Source organism: Mytilus edulis, chromosome 10 (assembly GCF_963676685.1).
Source record: "Mytilus edulis chromosome 10, xbMytEdul2.2, whole genome shotgun sequence".
NCBI classification, from domain to species: Eukaryota; Metazoa; Mollusca; class Bivalvia; order Mytilida; family Mytilidae; genus Mytilus; species Mytilus edulis.
Window position 1 is genome coordinate 67,126,020 of NC_092353.1, and position 16,327 is coordinate 67,142,346.

Consider the following 16,327-nt stretch of genomic DNA (forward strand, 5'->3'; position numbering starts at 1 on the left):
TTCAATTAGTGTTTTCATTGTTATTTATAATGTGATTTAATTGTGTATAATCATGTATTTATGTGTAACTGATAAAAAAGCATTTTAAGCTAATCGTTAACATTAAATATTTTTATCACAAGTTGCTTTTGACTCTTCTTGAATAAAAATGCAAATGTTTTATAAGCTATGTTGAATTAACTATATATATATCCAGGTTCATTCAGGACTTCATTTTTCATTCAACAGGTCCGACGTTTGTCACAAAGTGCAGGTTCCAGACTTGGGACACCACAAAAATTGTGACGGGGTTATTGTAGTTTAAAGACACCAAACCTTTTTTTCAATTATTTATTTCTATGGTATATCTCTTTGACTTATAAGTTTTGACATCCGAGTTTTGATTATTCTTTGGTATCTTCAATCTTTATCATATTAGTATCTTCTGTCAATAAAAATTAGAGAGATGTGGTGTGATACCAATGAGACAGATCTCTACAAGAGACCAAATGACATCGAACATGAAAAGTTATCAATCATATTTTTCGTCTACGTTTATAATTTTCGTTTTAAAATAATGTGGAATTTTAGGCTCATTCAGATTTTGAATTTTCCGTTCAGGTCCGAGTTTTGACACCCCAACAATATTTTTCACATATTTTTTTTTCATATTATCATTATATTGAACTTTTTGTGTCACAAAATCAAAAGTTGAAAGATATCCATTGAATATTAAAAAAGTTATTGTAGTTAGAATTAGTCCGACATAGATTTTCAGGTCCCTTCAGGTCTTTTCATTTCTCCGTTCAGGTCCAACTTTTGGCATCAAAAAATTGTTTTTTATTTAAATTTTTTAAATTTTAATGAAATATAAATATTTACAATAAATAAAATTCCAACTTGAAGAAATTCCATCCAATAATAAAAAAGTTATTGCAATGGGAATAATTTTAGTCGTATATTTTCAGGTCTTTTCAGGTCTTTTCAGGTCCACTTTCAGGTCTTTAGTGTAACCCTGGTATTTAGCTCTTTAGTAAGGAGATAAATATATGACAACTTCCTGTTCATTTTTCTCACGTTGTTTTCGTTTTGCATTTAATTCAAGTGATTTACCATCAAAATTATACTCGAGATGTCGATGAGAAATCTAAACAAAGCGAGAGCTCGCTCTCACAAAGAAAGAAGTCAGGTAGGATACTAGGAATCTGATGCTTTTCACCCTCGTTCGGTAAACATGGTAAACCGAAGCCGAAGGGAAAATTCACAAAATAAACGTATTTACACTTTTGGTATTTAGCTGTATTTTGCCTCCGAATGACCATAGATCTACTCCGAATCACCTGCATTTGACCTGTCCACGTCTCTATCAGTCTATAATCTATCAAAATCAGCTTAGACATCTTACAATGTCTTACTCTTTATATATAGACCTCTACTATCATGAACTTGCAGGAAGTGTAAATGTCGCACAGATGCAATAGACATGATAGACCTAATCGCTATTTGGAAATCTGTTCATCTTGACCCAATACGCGCTATTTATTTGTTCGCCATTACTGGACATCACAAAAGATACTGTTAAATTTTGAAGTCATGAAAGAAAATATCTGACGCCACAATGGAAAAGTGATTGTTGTATAATGCCGAAAGGGGACAGATTCTCTGGTCAAGGATGAAGCGGGACATATTTCGAAATAGTAATAAGGTGTACCAACTGATTGATTTGTGATTATGCCCCTTTGAGATGTTTAATTTTTTTTAGGAAACGTCCATTGATAACAGAAAAATAGTGAAAAGGTACATTGTATTGTAAATGTACATCCCTGACTACCCATGAGGGTCTTTCCATGGTCAGTTAAAGTTGAAGAATTTATGTAATTTGAAATTTAAGCAATTATAAGAAGTTAATATTGAAATAGTTATTTTTATACGACCGCAAATTTTGAAAAAATTTTCGTCGTATATTGCTATCACGTTGGCGTCGGCGTCGTCGTCGTCGTCGTCGTCGTCCGGCGTCCGAATACTTTTAGTTTTCGCACTCTAACTTTAGTAAAAGTGAATGGAAATCTATGAAATTTTTACACAAGGTTTATGACCACAAAAGGAAGGTTGGTATTGATTTTGGGAGTTTTGGTCCCAACATTTTAGGAATTAGGGGCCAAAAAGGGCCCAAATAAGCATTTTCTTGGTTTTCGCACTATAACTTTAGTTTAAGTTAATAGAAATCTATGAAATTTTGACACAAGGTTTATGACCACAAAAGAACGGTTGGGATTGATTTTGGGAGTTTTGGTCTCAACAGTTTAGGAATTAGGGGCCAAAAAAGGGCCCAAATAAGCATTATTCTTGGTTTTCGCACAATAACATTAGTTTAAGTAAATAGAAATCAATGAAATTTAAACACAATGTTAATGACTACAAAAGGAAGGTTGGTATTGATTTTGGGAGTTTAGGTCCCAACAGTTTAGGAATTAGGGGCCAAAAAGGGACCCAAATAAGCATTTTTCTTGGTTTTCGCACCATAACGTTAGTATAAGTAAATAGAAATCTATGAAATTTAAACACAAGGTTTATGACCATAAAAGGAAGGTTGGGTTTGATTTTGGGAGTTTTGGTCCCAACAGAATAAGGGGCCCAAAGGGTCCAAAATTAAACTTTGTTTGATTTCATCAAAATTGAATAATTGGGGTTCTTTGATATGCCGAATCTAACTGTCATGACTGTGTATGTAGATTCTTAACTTTTGGTCTGTTTTCAAATTGGTCTACATTAAGGTCCAAAGGGTCCAAAATTAAACTTAGTTTGATTTTGACAAAAAATCAATCAGTTAGGTTCTTTGATATGCTGAATCTAAAAATGTACTTAGATTCTTGATTATTGGCCCAGTTTTCAAGTTGGTCCAAATCGGGGTCCAAAATTAAACTTTGTTTGATTTCATCAAAAATTGAATAAATGGGGTTCTTTGATATACCAAATCTAACTGTGTATGTAGATTCTTTATTTTTGGTACTGTTTTCAAATTGGTCTACACTAAAGTCCAAAGGGTCCAAAATTAAACTTAGTCTGATTTTAACAAAAATTGAAATCTTGGGGTTCTTTGATATGCTGAATCCAAAAATGTACTTAGATTTTTTATTATGGGCCCAGTTTTCAAGTTGGTCCAAATCAGGATCTAAATTTATTATATTAAGTATTGTTCAATAGCAAGTCTTTTCAATTGCACAGTATTGCGCAATGGCAAGAAATATCTAATTGCACAATATTGTGAAATAGCAAATTTTTTTTTAATTAGAGTTATCTTTCTTTGTCCAGAATAGTAAGCAAGAAATATCTAATTGCAAAATATTGTGCAATAGCAAGTTTTTTTTTTAATTGGAGTTATCTTTCTTTGTCCAGAATCAACTTAAATCTTTGTTATATACAATATACAATGTATATTCACTTTTTACTACCAACTGATAAATTAAAATAATCTTTACCATTCAGTGATAACAAGCAGTTTTTTTACATCTTATTTCCTTATCTTATCTAAAATGTTTTTAGATAATGTATGTTGGACATTTGCCAGACATGACTATGATGTCATTTTCTATTTTTATTTGCCCATTACTTTATGTAAATAACTTCATTGGAAATTTGCCAATATAAAATGTTGCTGATGAAGTTTTTTTTATTGTTTTGTACAATAAACAATGTATATTCACTTTTACTACCAACCAATCTTTACCATTCAGTGATAACAAGCACTTTATTTTACATTTTAATATTTTATGATGTATTTAAAAGAGTAGTTATTGTTGCAAACTCCATTAGAAATTTGAATTGATATCAGTTTTGGAAAAAAGGAAACGGGGATGTGAAAAAAGGGGGGGGGGGGGTTAAATTTTTCTCATTTCAGATTTCATAAATAAAAAGAAAATTTCTTCAAACATTTTTTGAGAGGATTAATATTCAACAGCATAGTGAATTGCTAAAAGGCAAAAACAAACTTTTAAGTTCATTAGACCACATTCATTCTGTGTCAGAAACCTATGCTGTGCCAACTATTTAATTTTAGATTTAAAAAGTTTGAAGAAGAAATCTTTAATTGTAAAATTTGTAAAATCTTGACATTTGTTTTGTGTAAAAAAAAACCATGTAATGTCAAAAATTTGATCACAATCCAAATTCAGAGCTGTATCACGCTAGAATGTTTTGTCCATACTTGCCCCAACTGTTCAGGGTTCGACCTCTGCGGTCGTATAAAGCTGCGCCCTGCGGAGCACCTGGTTAAAATATAGTTTATTTGATTATCCTAAGAATGTCATAGGGTGAAACTTGCATCTTTATATCTTATCTCAGATCCGTGTTTAATTGCCCACATAAATTTTCTATAGTAAAGAGTTAAGTATTTGACCGTTAAATTTAATGTATAATGCAGCTGTGTTTTAACTGGTATCATTTCCAATTAGAAGCCGTATAATTTATGTCTCTGTTTGTTTATATTCTGCCCCTATAGTTGTGTGGTCTGGGGATGAATGACAATTTTATGTGTGAGAAAGTGATGAAAGTAGTGAAGGCCTTCACGAGAATAAAACTGGGTAAATGTTGAGATGCGGGAGAGTCGAGAATAGTTAACGAGAATGAGTGGATGTATCTTTATATAAATGTAAATTAATTCAAGTGTATATTTTTGAACTTGTTGATAATAAATTTGTATATATCTGAACACAGTCTTAAAAGCCAGTGCCTAATAACAGCTCCGTGACAAGAACATGGAACATTATAATCATTTAACATGTTTAAGGTTCATTTTCTAATTTAGGGTCAAAGAACTTGGTAGACAACTAATAGCAAAATATATAAAAACTAAATCAACTCTTTTTTTTCAGCCTCAATATAGAGAACATCTGGGAACCCTTGAAAAGAAAAAAGATTACAAGTTGAGAGCAGAGTAAGTTGTGTTGTTATGTAAAATATATACATTGTTATAACCAAATTATCCATTTTACATTTCTGTATACCATGGCATGCAGCACTTTTCCTTAGTGGCTTTTGCAGTTAGTAATTGATAGATTATTTGTGGATGTTACGTACTAAACAATAAAGTACTGTGCTCACAAGAAGTCTTCTTTTAAGAAGGTAGTTAATTACAGACAAATCATCGTAATTATCTTTATCCTTATGGACCTGTCTTTGGTGTACTTACATGTACAATCCATACAATGTTAATAATGGAATTTTAACTTTTAGCTCACCTGGCATGAAGGGCCAAGTGAGCTTTTCTCATCACTTGGTGTTTGTCATCCGTTGTCCGTTAACTTTTACAAAATCTTCTCCTCTGAATCTACTAGGCCAAATGAAACCAAACTTGTCCACAATCATCATTGGGGTATCTAGTTTAAAAAATCTTGTCTGATGACCTGGCCAACCAACCAAGATGGCCACTATGGCTAACCAGATGCTCCGCAGGGCGTAGCTTTATACGACCACAGAGGTTGAACCCTGAACGGTTGGGGCAAGTATGGACACAACATTCAAGCTGGATTCAGCTCTAAATTTGGATTGTGATTAAATAGTTGACACAGCATAGGTTTCTGACACAGAATGAATGTGTTCTAATGAACTTAAAATTTTTGTTTTCTCTTAGAGCAACTCACTATGCTGTTGAATATTAATCCTCTCAAAAAAATGTTTGAAGAAATTTTCTTTTTTATTTATGAAATTTCAAATGAGAAAAATTGAACCCAATTTTTTTAATCACATCCCCCTTTCCCTTATTCCAAAACTAATCTCAATTAAAATTTCTAATGGAGTTTGCAACAATAACTACTCATTTAAATACATCATAAAATATTAAGATGTAATAAAACTGCTTGTTATCACTGAATGGTAAAGATTATTTTAATTTATCAGTTGGTAGTAAAAAGTGAATATACATTGTATATTGTATATAACAAAGATTTAAGTTGATTCTGGACAAAGAAAGATAACTCCAATTAAAAAAAAATCTTGCTATTGCACAATATTTTGCAATTAGATATTTCTTGCTTACTATTCTGGACAAAGAAAGATAACTCTAATTAAAAAAAAATTTGCTATTTCACAATATTGTGCAATTAGATATTTCTTGCCATTGCGCAATACTGTGCAATTGAAAAGACTTGCTATTGCACAATACTTAATATAATAATTTTAGATCCTGATTTGGACCAACTTGAAAACTGGGCCCATAATAAAAAATCTAAGTACATTTTTGGATTCAGCATATCAAAGAACCCCAAGATTTCAATTTTTGTTAAAATCAGACTAAGTTTAATTTTGGACTCTTTGGACTTTAGTGTAGACCAATTTGAAAACAGGACAAAAAATGAAGAATCTACATAGATACACACTTAGATTTGGTATATCAAAGAACCCCATTTATTCAATTTTTGATGAAATCAAACAAAGTTTAATTTTGGACCCCGATTTGGACCAACTTGAAAACTGGGCCAATAATCAAAAATCTAAGTACATTTTTAGATTCAGCATATCAAAGAACCTAACTGATTCATTTTTTGTCAAAATCAAACTAAGTTTAATTTTGGACCCTTTGGACCTTAATGTAGACCAATTTGAAAACGGGACCAAAAGTTAAGAATCTACATAAACAGTCATGACAGTTAGATTCGGCATATCAAAGAACCCCAATTATTCAATTTTGATGAAATCAAACAAAGTTTAATTTTGGACCCTTTGGGCCCCTTATTCTGTTGGGACCAAAACTCCCAAAATCAATACCAACCTTCCTTTTATGGTCATAAACCTTGTGTTTAAATTTCATAGATTTCTATTTACTTATACTAACGTTATGGTGCGAAAACCAAGAAAAATGTTTATTTGGGTCCCTTTTTGGCCCCTAATTCCTAAACTGTTGGGACCTAAACTCCGAAAATCAATACCAACCTTCCTTTTGTAGTCATTAACATTGTGTTTAAATTTCATTGATTTCTATTTACTTAAACTAAAGTTATTGTGCGAAAACAAAGAATAATGCTTATTTGGGCCCTTTTTTGGCCCCTAATTCCTAAACTGTTGAAACCAAAACTCCCAAAATCAATCCCAACCGTTCTTTTGTGGTCATAAACCTTGTGTCAAAATTTCATAGATTTCTATTAACTTAAACTAAAGTTATAGTGCGAAAACCAAGAAAATGCTTATTTGGGCCCTTTTTGGCCCCTAATTCCTAAAATGTTGGGACCAAAACTCCCAAAATCAATACCAACCTTCCTTTTGTGGTCATAAACCTTGTGTTAAAATTTCATAGATTTCCATTCACTTTTACTAAAGTTACAGTGCGAAAACTAAAAGTATTCTGATGACGCAGACGACGACGACACAGACGACGACGCCAACGTGATAGCAATATACGACGAAATTTTTTTCAAATTTTGCGGTCGTATAAAAATTAAAGATAAGGGTTAAATGTAGATTTTAGCTTATATTTCTGAAACCAAAGCATTTAGAGCAAGTGTGACATGGAGTTAAATTGATTATCAGGTCAAGATCTGTCTGCCCTGAAATTTTCAGACAAATCAGACAACCTGTTATTGGGTTGCTGCCCTTAAATTGGTAATATGAAGACACAATAAAGAATATGATTTCATGAATATTTAATAAGTTTGATATAATAAGGATAATTTTTCCATATTGCAGAAACTATCAGAGAAAACAGAATACTTTGAAGTCATTGAAAAGAAAAGCCCTTGATAGAAATCCAGATGAATTCTATTTTAAAATGGTCAAAACTCAGAAAGTGGTAAGTTAATTTAAATATATTTCTTATGACTGTGAAGTTATAAATGAAAAATAATGATACATTTCAAAACGAGTTAAAGCAGTTCTATTTGTTTGTTAGGAGATAAGCCACAGGTTTAAAATTTTCAATATATGTTATCACTGGTGTCAATTCATAGAATTTTCATAGTACATTTTACATATTTGTTTCATATAAACACTGGTAAAAGTAGAAATAATAGGAAGTTTTTGAATCAATTTGAATTTCGAAAAATATATATATGTCTAATATAGAGGGTGCAGATTTGTTTTACAGAACAAAAAATAATAGTCAGTTGATATATTTTCCAGAAAAATACTGCTTCCCTGAACAAATTGTCCCTATTGTTAAACAAAACAGAGATACATTGTATATACAATGTAAGTCATCCAATATCTAGAATAATTGTTAATGGCTAGTCTGACACTGTTAAGAAGTTTGTATGGTTATACCCTTTCTATCTAATGTTTTTATTAGGATGGAGTGCATGAAAAAAAAGAAAGCAGTGAACCTGTGCATACAGATGCTGAAATCAAACTTATGTATTCACAAGATCAAAGATATGTCACTATGAAAAGAACATCTGAATTAAAGGTAAATAATGTATATTACTTTCACTTTTTACAACAAAAGAATACCAGTATAGAGAATCCAGGGAAACTTTCATTTACAGTTTGATGTTTTTTTGCATACCGGTACAATTTTTCATGTTAGTGTTTTTACACATCAATACATGTACCGGGTATATGTTCAAAACTAAAAACTTCATATTTTTTCTTAATAATTGCAAATAGAGATTATTTGTTTTTGATATGTCAGCAATTTTGACCCCGTCTCTTTTAACATTTCCATTGACAGAACTAAATAATAAAAAAAAAAATCTAAATTATTCAGATAGTATACAGGCATATCCATCTAAGCTATTACATTTGAACAATTTAAAATTAGCAGCTAACAACTTAAAAAAAAGTTTCAGGTTAAAATTCAATTGCAAGAAAATAAATGAACAGATGAATTGCTTTCACTTCAATGAATCTCCTTTGCCTATCTATGTATTTTGATTTCTTCGAAAAAAAATATAAATCTCCAAATTTGCACATGATCATCAATAGTGTTGGCACAAATCAATAGCTGTTACCTCAAAAAATTACTTGCATTATAGATCAAAAGAAATACAAAATTTGTCTATATAAAATTACCTGGAAAATATATATCATGACTGACAAACACATTTAATAATTTTTTGCCTTTATCCTTCTTTCCAGAAAATAGAGAAATTAAAGAGTTCCTTGCATCTCCTTGATAGTGATGAGAAACCTAAAAATAAACATATCATTTTCGTTGATTCTAAAAAAGAAGGTAAGTTATCATGGCAACCTCAATTTGTCAATAGCATTATTCAAGAGATTTTTTTTTAAAATTTATTAATCATTTATACTGATAAATTTCACATGAAACATCCAGAGATACCTTTTCTATTCATAAATTCTTATTTAAAATGCTATCTTAACCAAGACTTTGGACAGTTTTTCTGTAATTTTGATTTTTTGAAAAAGATCCAAGAAAAGTTGTTATTTTGAATTTCAGAAATTTTCATACATAAACAATTGTTATATTTAATTGGTACAGTTTAAGATTGTCCACTTGATGTTTTGGATCTTAAATAATATTTTTTTCATTGCCCGTTTTAATGGAACAAGAAAGTGTCAATCAAATATTTGGGACACATAACTACAATAAATTTCTAATCTTTCCAGCAAAAGAATTTGATGCTGCAAAGTATTTCAATACACATCCCTCGTTAGTGAACAGGACATACAACAGACCAACGACTGAAATGTTAAAGAAAGGTTTCCATAACGACAATATGGATGAAGCAACTTTACAGGTTAGATTTTTTAAAAATACAATAAAGAGAGATATTACACAAGCTGTTACTCTACCAAAAAACCCATAAGGAATCGCTTGTAGCTCTGTTGTTAAAGTCAAGCTGTACATAGGTCCCCAGTGGCCTACTGTCCTAAAAAGCTGGTTAATACTGAGGTTGAAAGTTTGAACCTAACAAGTGGCAGGCGGATTTGATTCCAATCTCTATTGACTGGGATTGTCAGTTTTTCTTCCAAAGATGGAGGTTCTCTCCAGGCACTCTGGAATCCTCCACTAATAAAAACTTACCATCACAATATATAGCCAATAGTGCTGAAGTCGGGTTGATCATTAACAATTGATCAATCTGTACAGGATTTTGTTTTATCATTTAAAATTTGTTTCATTTGATAAAACTGTCTATACATAAAACGTCTTGAGTCTGAAGTAAATGGAATTAAGCCACCTAAAAAAAGAGTCTTTTAATTTGATAATAACATTGCATGTCAAATGCCTGTTTAAAGAAGAGAATCAAAATTATTGTGTATTTCACTTATTGATTTTTTATACGACTGCAAAAATAAAAAAATTTTGGTCGTATATTGGTATCATGTCATCGTCGTCTGAAAGCGGATGGTTTCCGGATAATAACTTTAGTATAAGTAAATAGAAATCAATATAATAAACACAACTATTGTAACCACAAAAGGAAGGTTAGGATAGATTTTGGGGGTTATGGTCCTAATGGTTTAGAAATTAGGGGCCCAAAACAAGTATTTATCTAGTTTCAGGACAATAAGTTGTGTATAAGTATTTCAATTGCTCTGATATTGTACCACAATGTTCATACCATATAGAAGGTTGAGATTTATTTTAAAGGGTTATGGGTCAAACAGTCTAGGTTAGATTTATTCGCAGGCTCAACAAAAATAAGGAGAAAAATCAATAAAAATATTCCTCTCGATGCTATCTTTTGATTGTAAGAAGCTTCTGTCTGTTTTGTTTATGCATCTAATAAATGTGTTAAAAACTTTAACTGCAGACTGTATGCAATGTTTACTGGAAGAAAAACTAAGTCCATTTATACTTACAATCAAAAGATAGTAATGAGAGGAATATTTTTATTGATTTTTCTCCTCATTTTTGTTGAGCCTGCGATTAACAGCAAAAGTAGGCAAGACACTGGGTTCTGCTGATTTTTAACAAATTGTTCATGTTTGCAAATATGATTACTCATTGTAATGTACCGTATGTATTCATGGCAAAACTTTGGAAGACTTTCATGTCTATTTACTATTCCATATAGTAGTTACTAATGTATTCATGACAATTGTTTTATTATAGGAAATTGCTGATGAAAAGAAAAAGAAATATAAACAATTGAAAAAGCGGATAGAGAGAGAAAAAGAACTTCATATCATCTCACAAAAAATGGATGTAAAGAAACATTTATTAGTAAGTTCATGTGACAGCAAATAGTATGTTTATTAGCATAAAGATGACAAAATGATGGAGTAGAATTTTGATATTAGTTTGTCAAACACAATGAAGTTTATTATCTTAATTTACCTAAAAAATAATGTTTTTCTGTCTTCACCTGGCATTGCCATTTGCTTTCTGGATTTTATGTTGAAATATGGGTCAATATCCCTTGTGCAAATTACAAATAGAAATAAAAAAAAATCCATTTTTAATATTGACATGATGCTATTCCTTTAGTAATTGACCAAGTTTAACCATCTGTGCTTTTTGAAGAGAAGAAGACGGACAATAAGATGTAAAAAAAAAAGTAATTTAATGTTTGTTAAAAACTCATGGACCAATGATATTTTCTCAAAATTCTTAAATTGAAATCCACAAGTAAAAGGAGATGTGCTTTTGTATGATTTAAGCAGAATTATAACAATAATAGTCAGCTATCTGTGTGAATATTTTTAGGATAAAAAAGCAAAGAAGTTAAAAATGAAAGATGAAACGAGGGAAGCTCCTGCACAGTACAGATGGGTATTCAAAAGACAAAGATGAGGAAAATATAGACCTTGATGGATGTTCTGAATGACAGAGTATTCAATAAAAGTTTCCATCCTTAAGAGGATAAGATTGGGAAATGGTAGTGCATTTCAATAACCTAAAGCATTGTTATGTTATTTGAGTATGTTTTGTACATATTACAACTCAGGATCTGTTATATATAAAACATCAAGACTATTTATCTAGTGATTTGAATTGCATCAGAAATAAAAATGACATCTGGTTGTATTTATTTGTGCAATAAAATTAAATTTGTTATTCTGAAGTTATTAAAATTTTTCATAAGTCTTGCAGTTACAATTTACCTTTAATGAAAAAAAAGGTTTAACCCTTTCCTCCATAATGACGCCTTTTGACGTCTACCCCTTTACTCCATAATGACACTTTTTGACGCCTTTGTAGTACCTATTTGAAACGACTTGCCTACAACAACCTGTATCAGACTTAATAAAAATTTGTATCTAATATAACAAGAGTGCACACGCTGAAATGTCTCGCCTTCTAAACTAATCATTGATATTATGTTGATAGTCCTAAGTATAAAGCTAAGCTTTATTACAACTGTTACATAAACTTAACATTAACCAAGATAACTAAACCAAGACCAACGAACCTTCAAAATGAGGTCAAGGTCAGATGAACCATGCCAGGCAGACATGTACAGCTAACAATGCTTCTATACAACATATTATATAGTTGACCCATTACTTATAGTTTAAGAAAAATAGACCAAAACGCAAAAACACTGTGCAATGAACCGTGAAAATGAGGTCACGGTCAAATAAAACCTGAGCGACTGACATGAAGATCATAAAATATTTCCATACACCAAATATAGTTGACCTATGGCATATAGTATTAGATAAAAAGACCAAAACTCAAAAACTTAATTTTGACCACTGAACCATGAAAATGAGGTCACGGTCACATGACATCTGCCCGCTAGACATGTACACCTTACAATCATTCCATACAATAATATAGTAGACCTATTGCATATAGTAAGAGAAAAACAGACCAAAACACAAAAATTTAACTATAACCACTGAACCATGAAAATGAGGTCAAGGTCAGATGACACCTGCCAGTTGGACATGTACACCTTACAGTCCTTCCATACACCGAATATACTAGCCCTATTGCTTATAGTATCTGAGATATGGACTTGACCACCAAAACTTAACCTTGTTCACTGATCCATGAAATGAGGTCGAGGTCAAATGAAAACTGTCTGACAGACATGAGGACCTTGCAAGGTACGCACATATCTAATATAGTTATCCTATTACTTATAATAAGAGAGAATTCAACATTACAAAAAAATTGAACTTTTTTTTCAAGTGGTCACTGAACCATGAAAATGAGGTCAAGGACATTGGACATGTGACTGACTGAAACTTCGTAACATGAAGCATCTATATTCAAAGTATGAAGCATCCAGGTCTTCCACCTTCTAAAATATAAAGCTTTTAAGGAGTGAGCTAACGCCGCCGCCGGATCACTATCCCTATGTTGAGCTTTCTGCAACAAAAGTTGCAGGCTCGACAAAAAGGATATTCATGAGAATATCTAACTGGAATTTAATTGATGAAATATTTGTTTTTGCAATGCATTAATACTTTAACACTGATGATTTTTTTTTACTGAAAAAATCCTATGCGAATTAAGCATTTGAAGAAAAAAAATCCATGGAGGAAAGGATTAAATGTATATTGCTAGATGCCTTTTTGTCTTGCCTTGACAGTCCCATCAGTCATGCTCCATTGACTTTTGCTAAGTTTACATGTATTAGGTTGTGATTAGGTCATTAGTGGTAGGTCAATAGTATTTGGTATGCAGTTGTATAAGCATCAGTACATATCATTTCCATTAATTTGGTCTTTACCCCTCAGTCATGGTCTAGTGACTTTTACACTTTTGCTTAGTTTACATGTATTAATTTGTGATGAGATTAGTCTAATATAAACCACTTATGTTATATCAAATAATAAATTTCTATGAAGATCATACAACCCCATCCATTGACTTTGAAACTTTTACAGTTTACAGGTTAACTGGTAGGTTTAATTAAAGGGAATGACCTATGATTAGTCAATGGTGTATTGTATGGAGTTGTATTAGCATTGGCTTATCTCATTTCTGTGGGGATTGTTTAGCCCTGTATCTTCAGTGATTCGTTTAATATTTCTATTTCATGTTAAAGACTTGCTATTTTAATTTCAATATTTGCATAATCAAAATACCAACAAGGTAACAGTCAAGAGTCAGATCCAGGATTTTCGGTTAGGGGGGTTCAATTAAAATTTTTTGAGGTAAAATTATTGAAATATTCTTCTAAAGTGGGTGCAATGTAGATATCTCGCCTAGCCAAGCGTGGAAAGAAATATTTTGTGGTAAAATTAGTGAAAAAATTAAAGTTTCAAGCTAAAACCACCACAATCCATCCCTGACAAGAATTTTAAATCGCCATAATAATCAATAGTTTCAATATACAATATAGTACATATAATTATGCATGCAATACAAAATATATAAGTTAGGAGGGGAGAAATGTGAAGAGGAGCGACTGACAGATGCAAAGTGAGACCATCTTACCTGACCAATATTAAGATTTTGCAAACGGACTCACTGATAAGGTCTTTGCATCGGAACTAAACACATTTATTCTAAAAACAGTTGTTGGCATGACATGGGTTATGTTCTTCTCATATATGTTATGATGGTATGATACTAAACCCCTAACGGGACGGATTGTGCCTGATGTTCATATGATGAAATCATAATCTTTCAGTCAGTTTAATTGAAGTCTGGAGCTGGCATGTCAGTTAACTGCTAGTAGTCTGTTGTTATTTATGTATTATTGTCATTTTGTTTATTTTCTTTGGTTACATCTTCTGACATCAGACTCGGATTTCTCTTGAACTGAATTTTAATGTGCGTATTGTTATGCGTTTACTTTACTACATTGGTTAGAGGTATAGGGGGAGGGTTGAGATCTCACAAACTTGTTTAACCCTGCCGCATTTTTGCGCCTGTCCCAAGTCAGGAGCCTCTGGCCTTTGTTAGTCTTGTATTATTTTAATTTTAGTTTCTTGTGTACAATTTGGAAATTAGTATGGCGTTCATTATCACTGGACTAGTATATATTTGTTTAGGGGCCAACTGAAGGACGCCTCCGGGTGTGGGAATTTCTCGCTACATTGAAGACCTGTTGGTGACCTTCTGCTGTTGTTTTTTATTTGGTCGGGTTGTTGTCTCTTTCACACATTCCCCATTTCCATTCTCAATTTTATTGAATTTCTCATTGTCATTGTCTTTTCATATCTGTTGTCAATTTTTTTATGTTTGGAGGTTGTGCCAGGCTTTATATATACTGTTTTCGCCAAAAATCTCTTCAATCAGGGCGAGATGCTTTTACAAAGTTATGTTTAATTTCTCGGGATCCTGTGGAATTTGAAAGTATGTGTCGGGGGGGGTCTTGACTGATTAAACATAATTTGGCAAATTTTTAGGTTGCAAATGAGAAATATATATAGACACAGAAATATTAAACAATGATAAAAATTAATAAACTAACCTTTCACTTGAACCAGTATTTCTATCTTTCATTAAGTAAGAATCTAACCTGGACTGTTTTCAAGGCAAATAACCAACCCAACTGAGGGTAGGGGACTTTCAAGTTCTTTGTTAGAAAGTGAGTTGGGGATGTTTTTGAACTTCAATTATCAAAGAAGTTGTTTATAAAAAGCTTAATGTATCAATTACTTTTACTTTAACAGCTAAAAGCCTATAATATTTGTCATCAAATGCAGCACCACGTTCTGCCAGTGAATGTTTATTATTTCCCTCATGAAATCTGTTCTATATATTTGAAAGTAGTAGGCATCTCAAATCAATTAGTCTTTGTCATAATTCTGCAGATATAGCAGAGTCTTCATGAAAGCAAGCAAAAAAAAATAAAATACAATGGTGTTTAATAGTCCCTTTTGGCTTGTATGATCTATAGAACCATGTGGGCTGTCATTATTTGATGCATATAGGCCAAAATTTGCAGGATTGATGTATGAAAGGTATTCTTCGAAAGACTAAATGTTTTATAACAAAGGGGATCGATGATTTGCAAAGCCCTCTATTGAACCTCATCAATGTTATTTTGGTGGCAAAATAGCAGAACTGATCAAATAGTTCCGTAGGAAATATCTGACAATTTTAACGAATCAGAGCGTGAACAGTTCCTCCTTATGCAGTCTACCTGAAGAGGGTTCAATTGTTGAGACATTTTTTTTGTATTATAGTAAACAAGACAAGTCTGTGTCTGTCTGTTGTTTAGATGATAGCTTAGTGAATATAAGCAAACCTAAGTTTGATGTAATACCTAAAAACTAATAAAGGCTAGATTCCTGACTATAAGGAGATGTGGTATGATTTGTTCATTGTTGAAGGTTGAATAGTGACCTATATTTCTTTATTTCAATGTCATTTGGTCTCTTGAGGGATGTTGTCTCACTGGCAATCATACCACATCTTCAAATTACTAAATATATGGAAACATATCTCATACTAGCAGGCTTCTACTGAATATGCATGAAATATTTGCAGTCACATGTCTATTGGCTAATTCCACAAATCTGATGTGTACTTATAATCAATAAA

At 31.8% G+C, this 16,327-nt stretch overlaps 1 protein-coding gene across 1 annotated transcript; it reads left to right on the forward strand.

Moving 5' to 3' along the window:
• The first annotated feature begins 1,008 nt into the window (after positions 1-1,008).
• On the forward strand, positions 1,009-11,932 carry LOC139491721 (probable U3 small nucleolar RNA-associated protein 11). The gene is made up of 8 exons (XM_071279551.1): positions 1,009-1,168; positions 4,851-4,912; positions 7,657-7,759; positions 8,255-8,371; positions 9,043-9,136; positions 9,535-9,665; positions 10,988-11,098; positions 11,582-11,932. Exons 1-8 carry the CDS (start codon positions 1,112-1,114, stop codon positions 11,666-11,668), a joined length of 762 nt encoding a protein of 253 aa, XP_071135652.1. The 5' UTR covers positions 1,009-1,111; the 3' UTR covers positions 11,669-11,932.
• Positions 11,933-16,327: the final 4,395 nt, after the last annotated feature.